Here is a 12,500-nt window from a genome sequence, read left to right as displayed (position 1 = left end):
GATAAATAAGACATTCAATCACTCGACATGTACATGATTAAGGCAGTTTTACAGCGGAACTTCTGTGTTCAAGGCATTTCTGGCTACACTAGAGGGGAAACCTTTTTAAGGTCTGAAAAAGCTAGAGTCCAAAGTCCACAGATTCACAAGCTATGTTAAAGCTAACGTTATATAGGTATATTTAAATTTGCGGCTGTGAATTGAAAGGCATTTTCTGCAACGGCACAGCTAGGATATCCCTTTCTTAGGTCTAGAAGCTAATGCAGTTTAACTTGTGCGGAAATCCTAGAAAAATAATTTAACAGTCTAACAGTACTTTCTTCAGATAAACTACTATCTGAAAATATAGGATTCAAGCGCAGTACAGGATTTCAGATCCTCCTTGATCCGAGTTTGAAAGTCACCTGTGTCGTTCCCTCACGTTAGGCCACGGTTTCGTGAAAAAAGGCACGAATTTGTCCTGCTGCTTAACAAGCTGGACGGACCGGCATCTGGAGCAGAATGACCTGCCGGTTCTCCGACGGGTGACATTTGTTGATGTGTCGGGTTAGTCCCGGGGAGCTGTAGAACATGGCAGGGCAGTATTTGCAGGGGTAGACGTGGGAGGAGTGCTGGAGGCGCACGTGTCTCTCCTGGCCCACGCGGCTGGGGAAGGTCTCCCCACAGACCGGACACAGGTGACCGTCCGGGGCGCTCAGGGTCAAGGGTGCCGGGCTCGGGCTCGGTTCGGCCACCTGCTTCGGCCTCCCGTCCTTCTGGGATGGAGAGTAGGCATCGTGGTTGTCCTGACTTGCACTCGCTGAGTGGTGAGACAGAATATGTTTCTTCAAATACGCCTGGCGTTTAAACTTTTTTGCGCAGTGCTGGCAGTCGTACAGGCCGTCATCCGACCCAGAATCAGACGCTCCGGGGCTGGGTGTGTCCCTGTCGCTCTCCTCCGGGTTGGTCTTGTCCTGCGTCCTGGTGCTCTCGGGGTTCTTCTCCTGCGTCCTGGTGCTCTCCGGGTTCTTGTCCTGCGTCCTGGTGCTCTCCGGGTTGTTTGCTAAGGTGTTCTGCTGCTTGGGTTTGTGCCAGCGCCTGTGCGACGCCAGATTTGCGGGGCAGCTGAAGACCTTGTCGCATTCGGGGCACCTGTACTCCACCCGGACGATCCTGGAGCACTTGTGCTGCGCCAGGGCGAACGGGTCGGCGTACGCCTCCCTACACAGCTGACAGACGAACTCGCCCAGCGGCCTGTCCCCCGAGCCGGGCTGTGGCCTCGGGTTCTGGTCCAGCGGACCCTCCTTGATCTTTAAACCAAGCACGGGGGACGTCGTGACCTCGTCCTCGAACTGTAGCTTCCGAATTGCTTTCGGTTTTTTAGATGGCTTGCCTTTGCGCTCCGTGTCGGATGACGGTCTCTTGGTTGTGTTCTCGGAGGCACTTGACGACCCAGTGGTGCTGGTCCCGCTCCGACTGGTGCTGGTGTCGATTTTGAGGTCCACTGGAGCGAACAGGAGGTGGTCCAAGCTGCTGAGCGCGGCCGGCGTCGGAAAAGATTCCGCGGATATCGGCGAACCGAGATTGAAACGTCTCTCCAGATAAACCCGCTCGTGTTCGGTACTGACGGGTCGTGTGGGGCTGTGGAGCGACTGGCACACGGTCTCGGGATTTCCGAATCGCACCGGTTTTGTATCCTGTCTCAGGTTTCCCCCGCCCGGCTCCCTGTTTGGGGCTGCAGCGCCACCCGGGCTGGATGCGAGAGGCGCGGGTGTGGACGCATCGCCGGTACCGGTCGTGACAGGATGCGGTACCTGCTCATCCTCCTCGCAGCGGATCCGATACGAAACAGGTGTCGCTCTCTTATTTCTCTTCACTAAAAATCCTCTCGGCATCTTTGCGCTCAGCAGAGAGAAGGCACTTCAGAAGGACGTGTCTGGCACCGAACCCTTACCAGCGCTCGGAGGATGGCGCACACCTGGAGACGGATGGAGCGGGTGTTCTGGTGGACCGTGACCGTCCTCTACACGAGACGCGTCTCATCACTAAGGCATAGCAGCACTCTTTTTAAGGAGAAATGATGACAATGTTCTCGCCCCTTGTTGCCTCATCTCCGACCAATCGGATGGACCTGAGATCCCCGTGGATTTAAAAGTGGGAGGGCTGCGAGATTCGGCCCAAATTGTAGGAGGATTTGCAGATTGCTAAGCAGATGTACCTGAGGGTTTATTATATTACGACGCTCTCCTAGCCGACGCGGGCTCTCTGCGGGACACACACCTACCTCTTTACGGTCTGATGGGTGTGTATAGACACACACACGTGTCTGGGCTTTGTGAGTCTGATCCCCCCAGAAGGAGATGTCCATCAGTGCGACACCATCACAATCTAAAATTAAAGGGGGTGGGGGTGTCCGTCAACGGAACATAACAACAAAGAAGCTATACAGTGTTATTTGTTCAGTAATTTAACTGGTACGGTGCTTTGTACACAGTGGTGCAGTTTCTTTATTTTCTACCATGTTTATTCATTTATTTTGGGTTGTGTGATTATTTATTTAGGTTATTTATTTATTTTAACAAGGTCGCCCTTTAATACTGAAAGTATTTTTTTATGAAATGCCAGAAATTTGTTCGTTGGTCATCAGAGATAAATACTCTAAATGTAATGAAATAAGAGGTACAATCCACGAATAAATCACCCAAGTTAACGTTGCCCCGAGCCAGGATTGCGACATGTGCTAGACGCGCCAGTTTAAGCGCGGACACGCGCATCATCTCGCGCATACATCATCACAGAATGACGCTCCCCTGTTTTACATCACAAAAGCTGCGCTCGTGCAAGCTGCATCCCGTTTGAGACTCAAAGGGAAATTGCATAGTAAAAAAGGCGCACAAGCGAACTATCTGAGAGGGAGACGGACGCGTGCCGAGCCTAATTACAAACATGACCAAACAAGTGTGGTTTTAATTCCATGTGATTTTAATTTATGTATTATAATAATTAATATAGTACCCTTTTCATTGGTAAAACAAGCTACTGTAATCACGTGTGTTTTCTGGAAGAATGATAAGCAAGACAATTGGACCCATATGTCAAAGGCAGCGTCGCCATGCGCTGTTATCGCGTTCGCGTCGTGACGCGTGAACGAGCGCTCGTACAGCGGGAGCGCGCGTGTTTGATCGGTGGCGTGGACGGTACTGCGAGGCGAACGCAGCGAAGATCTGCGCGGAATTATCATACAGCTGTCCCTTTAAAACGCTAAGTGCACAAACGTCGTGTCCTTTGGGGCTGTGCGGAGCCCCGCTGCGTTCTCTACCCCTCCCTTGATTAATTCGACTGTAAATAATGTCTCAGCAAAAGGCTGAAAAGCCAAGTAGATCATTTAGCGCTCTCAGTCAGTCTAAGCATTATTGCATTTCTATCATCTTCATTTATGTGTACAAATTAGACCAAATTCCATCTTTTTTTTTAACTTTCTTTTAATGAAACAGAGCTTAGACAATTCATTTGTAATAATGGACTTTTTTTTAAAGACTGCTTTAGGTCCTACAGTGTCCCAGGCAGGACATACATGGTGAGGTCATGTCTGTTGTACTTCAGGAAATCGACTGCACTTCTCTTTATCTTGGCTGGTCCTTCGCTTTGGCCAAACACCTGGCTCAGGTACAGGCCTGGCTCCTCCCACTCGTCATTCACTATCATCTCACTGAGCTTTGAAACAGTGACAACGTCTCCATCGGCCTGAGGACCAAACACGACATCAGCGGTTAACATTCAGGGGGTTTTTTGTTAGTGGAAGAAAAAAAAACATATTAACAATTATCCTGATCTCGCCAAAACATACTTACGAATTCAACACAGAGAAGCACATGATGGTATAATGAGATGAGTAACTAGAAGGACAAGGGTGTGTTGTTCAGAAATGTGTTTGAGGTGTGTGGAGTTGACGGTGAGCTCTACCTCCACTTTAGTTGAGTCCATGATCAAACGCACCTCTTGCTCAAAATCAGCAAAACGGTCATGATATACAGCCATACACCAGCTCTCTCTGAAATAGCTAAACAGAGAGAGGTGTTACACAAAGCTCTTTTACACACACACACATACACACACACACACACACACACACACACACACACACACACACACACACACACACACACACACACACAACACTCACACACACACACACAAACACACACGTTCATCTAATAGCCACTGTGCAACAGCATGGTCAATCAATTATCTTAACGGTTCTTGAGGTCCGGCCAGTTTCAGTAATGACAGTGAGAGCGGGTTTCATTCAAAGAAAGACGAGGGCCCGGTGAAGAGCACAGATTTAATACGTCACGGAGTGGCTGATGACCACAGCGGGCGGCTTGGCCATTGTCTCCCGGAGACGCCGCAAAGCCGATCGGACACCTGCATAAACAGATTAGCAGCGAGGCACAAAAGCTCCGGGGTCGCCGGCATTAAAATATTAGAGACGAGGTCATGCTGTCACGTATAGAACTGCACGCGCACAGGAAGGCGTAAAAAGAGACGGACCCCCACACAGACGCCATTACAGGATCCAACGTGGCTATATCACCAACCCTACAGACAACAGGCTGGCGACCCTTAAAGACTTTGATATTACTGTGTGGGGGCAGGATTCTCGTAAGCAGCAACGTCACCAGCATTGGAGTTATTGATGATATTTTCCATATGCTCAACATATTACCAGCAACGGTATCCTGTTTTTAATTATGCATAACCATCTTTAATAAAGCCCCATAAACAGAGGAGGGCATTGTGAACATTATTATCTGTGGTTTATTAAGACTGGCCTTAGATGGAGTAGGAGGCCAACATTAAAAGTTCTTCACTGCGCAGAATCCAAGGAACTGTCCTCCAGCCACAGAAGATCAGCCTAAGTGCACGAGTGTGTTGTGAACGTAACGCCTGTGACCGCCGCACCTGTGTAGATCAGACAGCAGGCCCTCGTCAAAGCGCTGGTACAGGTGGTTGAGGAGCAGCTGGTGTTTGCCGTACAAGCAGACGTAGTTGGAGACGGGAAGAGGTTCAGGAGACAGGCAGGTGACGGTCTCCACCAGGCCGTGTTGGCTAAACTGCAAGCAGATGTAGTCTCGTGTCTCGACTCGCCCTGTCTGTATCTTACGGCCCTGTGGGACAAGATGGGGGGGGGCTGAGTGTGATGGAATCAGAGATCAGAGTTTCAGCAATTCATAATAAAGAAGAGCCAATAACTGCAAAGATGCAGCACTCTCCCAGTTGATACAGACTAATATGTGCCCTACTGGTGTAGCTCCCGAGAGAGGCCGGTCTGAACACGGTGAGGGCCGTTGGATGTGCAGATAACTGCAGCCGCCCGGCAGTCTGCCACCTGCCAAAGAAAGCACAAGCTTTGTTGATTGCAGCATGTTGTTTTCTTTTGCCAATCATTTCAAAGTTGTCATGAACGGCTTTGTCAAAAGCTGCACTAAGGCACACGTGTCTGACAGGGGAGGGTGCAACAGCAAATTTACTCATAAACACACACACATTTATTTAAATGCATTGAATCATACCATAAAGCTCAAACTCGCAGCTTCCTAGGTAAGGACAAAGAATGGCGCTCTGAATGCGATGTACTATCTTTGCAAGATAAAAAATACACTCAGAATACTTCAAGGTAACTAGATGTGTGGTTTCAGGAATAAGACAGGTTATTTTGTCAGTGAATCTCTCCTATTTACTAAGGGCCACACAGCTGTCAACACCAGCGATGACTTCTTTACTTTGTAAATTAAGCAGCTATTAAACTCTTCTGGAATCTTTCAGATTCAAGGAATCCACAAGGATCAGACACAGGTACTCAGATTCTACATCACACACAGAAGCAAAAACACACAACTATTAATTTCTGATTATTTAGATTTTGTTTTGATGTTTCACCGAAGAACAAATGTTTGAAGTCTAATGACTACAGATGTAAGGTACAATCTCTAGTGCTGAATTAGGTCAAACACTGGCTGTCTGTGTCCTGTTGGACTTGTGTCCTGCTAGACTTGTGTCCTGTTGGACTTGTGTCCTGCTGGACTTGTGTCCTGTTGGATTCATCCGTTCACAACCAAGCATGCAGGGATACCAACACTATTGTGCATATGGCGCAGGAGTGCCATAGCAACATCTAAATCAGACCTTGGACTTTGGGTTGTCTGTAGAGGGTGATGAGGCGGTCCCTGTCAGGCGGGCGGTTGGTGGGCGGCTCCGGGTCGGGGTCGAAGAATGGCAGCAGCGCAGACGCCAGGTCCTGGCCCACCTCCCTGGAGCTGAAGTTGGCGTGAGTCCAGCCCTCGGCGTGGTACCGGCGGGAGAACTTGGTCAGCGGGCCGGCCGCAAAGATGCTGCGGTCGTTTGTGTGGAAGGCTGCGTCGATGACCAGGCGGCCGTCGAACACCAGGGAGGCTTCGCTGATGGCCTTGAAGGCGTCGTAGTCTACGCTTTTATAGGCGAAGTTAAAGAAGACCTACACGGGGAGGTTTATATTAGTGACGTCGTAGTCTACGCCTTTATAGGCGAAGTTAAAGAAGACCTACACGGGGATGTTTATATTAGTGATGTCGTAGTCTACGCCTTTATAGGCGAAGTTAAAGAAGACCTACACGGGGATGTTTATATTAGTGATGTCGTAGTCTAAGCCTTTATAGGCGAAGTTAAAGAAGACCTACACGGGATGTTTATATTATTGACGTCGTAGTCTACGTCTTTATAGGTGAAGTTAAAGAAGACCTACACGGGGATGTTTATATTAATGACGTCGTAGTCTAAGCCTTTATAGGTGAAGTTAAAGAAGACCTACACGGGGATGTTTATATTAGTGATGTCGTAGTCTACGCCTTTATAGGCGAAGTTAAAGAAGACCTACACGGGGATGTTTATATTAGTGACGTCGTAGTCTAAGCCTTTATAGGCGAAGTTAAAGAAGACCTACACGGGATGTTTATATTATTGACGTCGTAGTCTACGTCTTTATAGGTGAAGTTAAAGAAGACCTACACGGGGATGTTTATATTAATGACGTCGTAGTCTAAGCCTTTATAGGTGAAGTTAAAGAAGACCTACACGGGGATGTTTATATTAGTGACGTCGTAGTCTACGCCTTTATAAGTGAAGTTAAAGAAGACCTACACGGGGATGTTTATATTAGTGATGTCGTAGTCTACGCCTTTATAGGCGAAGTTAAAGAAGACCTACACGGGGATGTTTATATTAGTGACGTCGTAGTCTAGGCCTTTATAGGCGAAGTTAAAGAAGACCTACACGGGGATGTTTATATTAGTGATGTCGTAGTTTACGCCTTTATAGGCGAAGTTAAAGAAGACCTACACGGGGATGTTTATATTAGTGACGTCGTAGTCTACGCCTTTATAGGTGAAGTTAAAGAAGACCTACACGGGGATGTTTATATTATTGATGTCGTAGTCTACGCCTTTATAGGCGAAGTTAAAGAAGACCTACACGGGGATGTTTATATTAGTGATGTCGTAGTCTAAGCCTTTATAGGCGAAGTTAAAGAAGACCTACACGGGATGTTTATATTATTGACGTCGTAGTCTACGTCTTTATAGGTGAAGTTAAAGAAGACCTACACGGGGATGTTTATATTAGTGACGTCATAGTCTAAGCCTTTATAGGTGAAGTTAAAGAAGACCTACACGGGGATGTTTATATTAGTGACGTCGTAGTCTACGCCTTTATAGGTGAAGTTAAAGAAGACCTACACGGGGATGTTTATATTAGTGATGTCGTAGTCTACGCCTTTATAGGCGAAGTTAAAGAAGACCTACATGGGGATGTTTATATTAGTGACGTCGTAGTCTACACCTTTATAGGCGAAGTTAAAGAAGACCTACACGGGGATGTTTATATTAGTGATGTCGTAGTCTACGCCTTTATAGGCGAAGTTAAAGAAGACCTACACGGGGATGTTTATATTAGTGATGTCGTAGTCTACGCCTTTATAGGCGAAGTTAAAGAAGACCTACACGGGGATGTTTATATTAGTGATGTCGTAGTCTACGCCTTTATAGGCGAATTTAAAGAAGACCTACACGGGGATGTTTATATTAGTGATGTCGTAGTCTACGCCTTTATAGGCGAAGTTAAAGAAGACCTACACAGGGATGTTTATATTAGTGACGTCTACAGAGAAAGTACACATGCTTGTCCATGTTAGTTATAACTGGCTCAGTTTTGACAGATACTTTAATTCTTGCTTTCTTGTGAAACTACTGGACTGTGATGTTTGGACTACTGGGGATTTTATTAGATGTTTTGTTGTATTATGAATTAGGCTTAAATGACCTAAATTCACTGAGAGCATGGATAAACTGTATTACTTGCATTTAGTTGCAGGGATTGGCTTTCCTTCAATATCATCTTTCACTTCCTTCTTTTCTCTGCACACAAGATTCATTGATTTCCACTCACTGTGCACTCCAATCTCAGAGGAGGGCCATCAGTAGTAAAGGAGACCGATGTGATTGGCTCTGGGTCCTGTCCGTCATTCAGTTGTGCCAATAAGCAGTTGTGGTGCAGGTGGACTTCCTTGTCCCGCAGAGCCCTCCTCACCACCTGTTGCAGAGCGGGGTCGGGGAAGCAGGTCGGGGGTTCGTCCGTGGCCTGGTGCACCAGATGGACCCGGGAGGCTCTCACACCCAGACACAGCAGCGTCTCCACACAGGTGTAGACATCCACGCTGTCACCATACACCACAGCGTTTCCTGAGGGATGAGAGTGTCTCTGAACACCGTACGGCCCTGAACACGTCCAGATTCATGAGAAAATCAGAAATGTGGAGGCGTATCTGAGCACTAGCGGTATCAGGAACATCATGATATTCATATTAAACCCAGTGATTCTGAACCCATGACACACTAGGTCTGTTTACCTTGTCACAGACATACATATAGATCATATGTACCAAGATCATGCTGACCGTGTGTAGGATTAACCGTCCAAACATATTTCATAACCTTCATAATGTTGAGTATACAGCAGTGCTTTGGCCAATCACCTCTAAAGTGTTAAAATAACGCTCCAACAACAGTTACTAGTTTCCTAAGAGGAAATGAAAGCACTTCATCTCTGCCCTGCGCACACGTACGTCTGATGCTATAAGGCAGAGGAGTATCACTTAGCAACACTGGGAGTGAGTTAGGTGTGAGACACGCGCCCCTCCCCCTCCTCACTAGTGACTCACTAGTGTTCGCTGTCGAGCTTCAAGCAGTAACAGAGCGGAAGCTGCTTGGGTGATGATGATGATGATGATGATGATGATGATGGAAACACAGGGATGGTAATGACAGGCTCTGTGATTATGGAGTTGATGCTATCTCAGGAGCGCATGTCTAATTTCTCCCTACCATCAAACGTAATGAGGCACGTGACCCAGGAAAATGTCCCACGTCCCACCATAATCACGGGGGTGAAAGGTCAATAGGAAAGCCATAATGCTTTACATTAACACCTGAACTGCACATCAGAAACATTAGCACCATGTGTATTCAGTATAGGAACTACACTTCCCATAATGACTCTCAAACGGCTAAGACTTCCACTCAGAGCTAGGTTCTTCTGGTTTATCTGATCACTGTAAGGAGCTAGCGGTAGAAATTGACCTATGCTAGTATTAAAAGCAAGTTAGTCATCAGAGGACAACATACATCTTAAGGTGAGCCACATCAACTTCTTAAGTTAGCAAGGGAAATGGTTATGTTAGTACAAGGGGCCACTGCAAAATGAGCCTGACTCATATTGGATATACAGTATATCTCAGTTTACAATCTTGTGGTATTTTGCTAGCATGTCCTCATGACCCAAAATCACTATTCACATGTAGTATGTATGTCTGGAAGGAATTATTTCACATATACATGTGTGATGATACAATTAAAATGGAATTAAAATGTCAATTGATACACACACAGACACAACCTTCACGCAGCAAACGAGAGAGCAGACAGAATAGGCAAAAGCAGAGAGAGAGAGAGAGAGAGAGAGAGAGAGAGGGAGAGAGTGAGAGCGAGAGAATGAGAGAGTGAGACAGACAGGCAGAGAGAGAATGAGAGAGAGAAAAATCAAGAGAGAGAGGAAAATCGAGAGAGAGAGAGAGAGAGAGGGAGAGAGAGAGAGAGAGAGAGAGAGAGAGAGAGAGAGAGAGAGAGAGAGAGAGAGAGAGAGAGCAGGGACTGACAGGAGAGAACAGGGGAAGCCGTGGTCCTTATTATGATGGACGGGCGATGGATGCCTGTGCCCCTTTAATTGTGGTAGTGTAGACACACCTCCGCATCCTAAATGATGAAGGCTTTCTTTTGAGCACACAGGGTTCAGGTATGGAGTATTCCATAAGCACTATAAGCACAAGACACTTGTTGTTGAACCTTTTGGATGGAGGGGCTTTTTTTTTGTTTATATATATAATACGCAAGTGTTGATGGACCAGAATGTGTAATACATATATACTTAATTATTAAGTGTTCAGCCTGTTCATGCTGTAATGATATAAAACCCAGTAGCTCAAGAATCATCTGTGTTGTCAGAGAACCTGCTACAGCTGTGAGAGACCAGCCCTGTCCATGGTGCTGAAACAAGTCAGACCTGGACTTCTGCTGTTACTTATGCTGTCTGATCTTCAACAGAGAAATGCTTTCCCCCACTCAGAATTAATTTATCATTCATTTGTCTCATGTAATTTACAACGTGTATGTGCCTGCGTGAACATGAAAGTGGCCTTCTTGTCCTCGCTGTATTCTTATTTTTAATTCTCAGACATTTCTCATATTCCACTACTCTGTGATGAAATTACAAATCATAATAAAATAATAATAATTGGCCTGACTCATTCAGAGACAGTCTCCCAGATAGATCTCAGGACAACACAAATGCAAATGTCTATCCTGCCAAATTGATATCCTCTACATTTGGACGGCATAATTTGCATTCACTGATAATTGCACTACTTCCCGGATTATTAAAGGAGCCTGTAATTAGTAAATATAATAGGCTTAATCAGATATGGATGACTGGCTCTCTGCACTCTCCCTTTAGAGAGGGAGATTAATTCTAAAGCCCTCCTGATATTAATATCATCCTGTAAATAGATGGAGGAGACAACCTGTGTCAGACAGATGAAAGATTTCACTCTGATTAATTAGCTCCTCGTTATTGCTTGGCAGTTTGAGTAAGGCAGGAGTAATGGAGTAATGGAGTAATGGAGTAATGGAGCCTCGCAAAATCACATTAGCTGCGTGTAAAAGTTGCTCATTCAACACTGATGTGGGGCCAGCTTTAATTACTCAAATCTTCACAGCAGCTGCTTAGAATGCCCTCCCTGCTAAACAGACTTCATACCAGCATAAGGGGTCAACCTCTCACAGGCCTGTAGTAATTAGTGTATTATTGCAAATAGTATCTGGGCATTAATGTGGGCACCATGTTTATTTTATTATGTTTATTTTTTTGTCCCTCAGTTAGAACTGCGGATTGAGTGAGGACATTGATTTAATTCCTCTTTAAGTCCAGAACATTTGGTTCACAACATGGTTCACCCATAGAGCTAAAGCTCTGCTTACCTTCCTGGTCTAGAAAGTTCTTGCACAGCCAGTGCTGAGCCTGGGAGCAGTCCTGCGGGTCATTGAGCGTGAACAGGTTGGAGGGAACGGGCCCGGTGTACCTGCGTCTGGGCTGATCTGGGACCTGACCTGACGACGTCGACACGCTGATGTCTATTCCAGTAGGGCAAACCATCTGGTGAACCGTGTAGTCATGTTAAAGGTAGTCATGTTAAAGCCCTGCTAACACTGTTCACTATTTAAATTAAAGCTGCTGTAAGTCATTTTACCATTCTTGCTAATGTCTTCCAGCTACTAATAAAGCAGTTTTATTCAGTTCCATGCTCTCCTGCAAAGCATTTTGCCAAAGATATGCAAGTTGAGCACTTAGCCTGATCATTAATGTGCAATATGTACATGCTGTGTACATAATTATGTGTACATAACTGACTTGCAGGAAAAAAACGCCTTTGTTTCCTGGTTCGGAGAGACAGTCACGGTCACAAAGACTTTTTTTGTGGTTTAGAAAAGGTATTCAGGGAAAAGCTGCTTACGTGAGCTTTAATACACTTAACCTTCCCTCACGCACACGTAGGCCACTAGCTGGCCTGATCTCAGACTGTGGGCGTCTCTCACCTGGTATTGCTGCCCTGTGCAGAGGACGAGGTGATCGTAGGGGACCACGTGTCCCCCGGTGACCTGGATGTGTTTGGCAGCTCTGTCTATGGCCGTCATCTTCCCTGTGACCCCGCTGACCCAGGAGCGGAGGGAGATTTGGGCCAGGTCCCGCTCGTTGTAGGCATGGCTAAGGAGGAAGTGACAGGGGCACCGGAATGTGACTCATCCTCTCTCTCGCACCACAACCCCGCCCCCACAACCCCGCCCACTTCAGTTCCCTCCAGAAAATCCCTTGGAAGCAAG

At 46.4% G+C, this 12,500-nt stretch overlaps 2 protein-coding genes across 2 annotated transcripts in view; both read right to left on the bottom strand.

Annotated features, from left to right (window-relative positions):
- Positions 1-2,263, bottom strand: part of insm1a (insulinoma-associated 1a) — a 2,808-nt gene extending 545 nt beyond the window's left edge. The window contains exon 1 of the mRNA XM_077018061.1: positions 1-2,263. This exon is cut by the window's left edge and continues 545 nt beyond it. Within this exon, the coding sequence (XP_076874176.1) occupies positions 468-1,874 (1,407 nt within the window). The 5' untranslated portion in view covers positions 1,875-2,263 and the 3' untranslated portion in view covers positions 1-467.
- A 1,221-nt stretch (positions 2,264-3,484) lies between these two features.
- Positions 3,485-12,500, bottom strand: part of cfap61 (cilia and flagella associated protein 61) — a 22,682-nt gene continuing 13,666 nt past the window's right edge. Inside the window, 8 exon segments of the mRNA XM_077018060.1 lie at positions 3,485-3,723; positions 3,943-4,039; positions 4,942-5,147; positions 5,283-5,368; positions 6,166-6,493; positions 8,458-8,750; positions 11,601-11,775; positions 12,216-12,384. Coding sequence (XP_076874175.1) covers positions 3,529-3,723; positions 3,943-4,039; positions 4,942-5,147; positions 5,283-5,368; positions 6,166-6,493; positions 8,458-8,750; positions 11,601-11,775; positions 12,216-12,384 — 1,549 coding nt within the window. The 3' untranslated portion in view covers positions 3,485-3,528.

This window comes from Brachyhypopomus gauderio, chromosome 9 (genome assembly GCF_052324685.1).
Source record: "Brachyhypopomus gauderio isolate BG-103 chromosome 9, BGAUD_0.2, whole genome shotgun sequence".
NCBI lineage: Eukaryota > Metazoa > Chordata > Actinopteri > Gymnotiformes > Hypopomidae > Brachyhypopomus > Brachyhypopomus gauderio.
The sequence above is the reverse complement of the archived record's forward strand: the minus strand, read 5'-3'. Positions and strand labels throughout refer to the sequence as shown.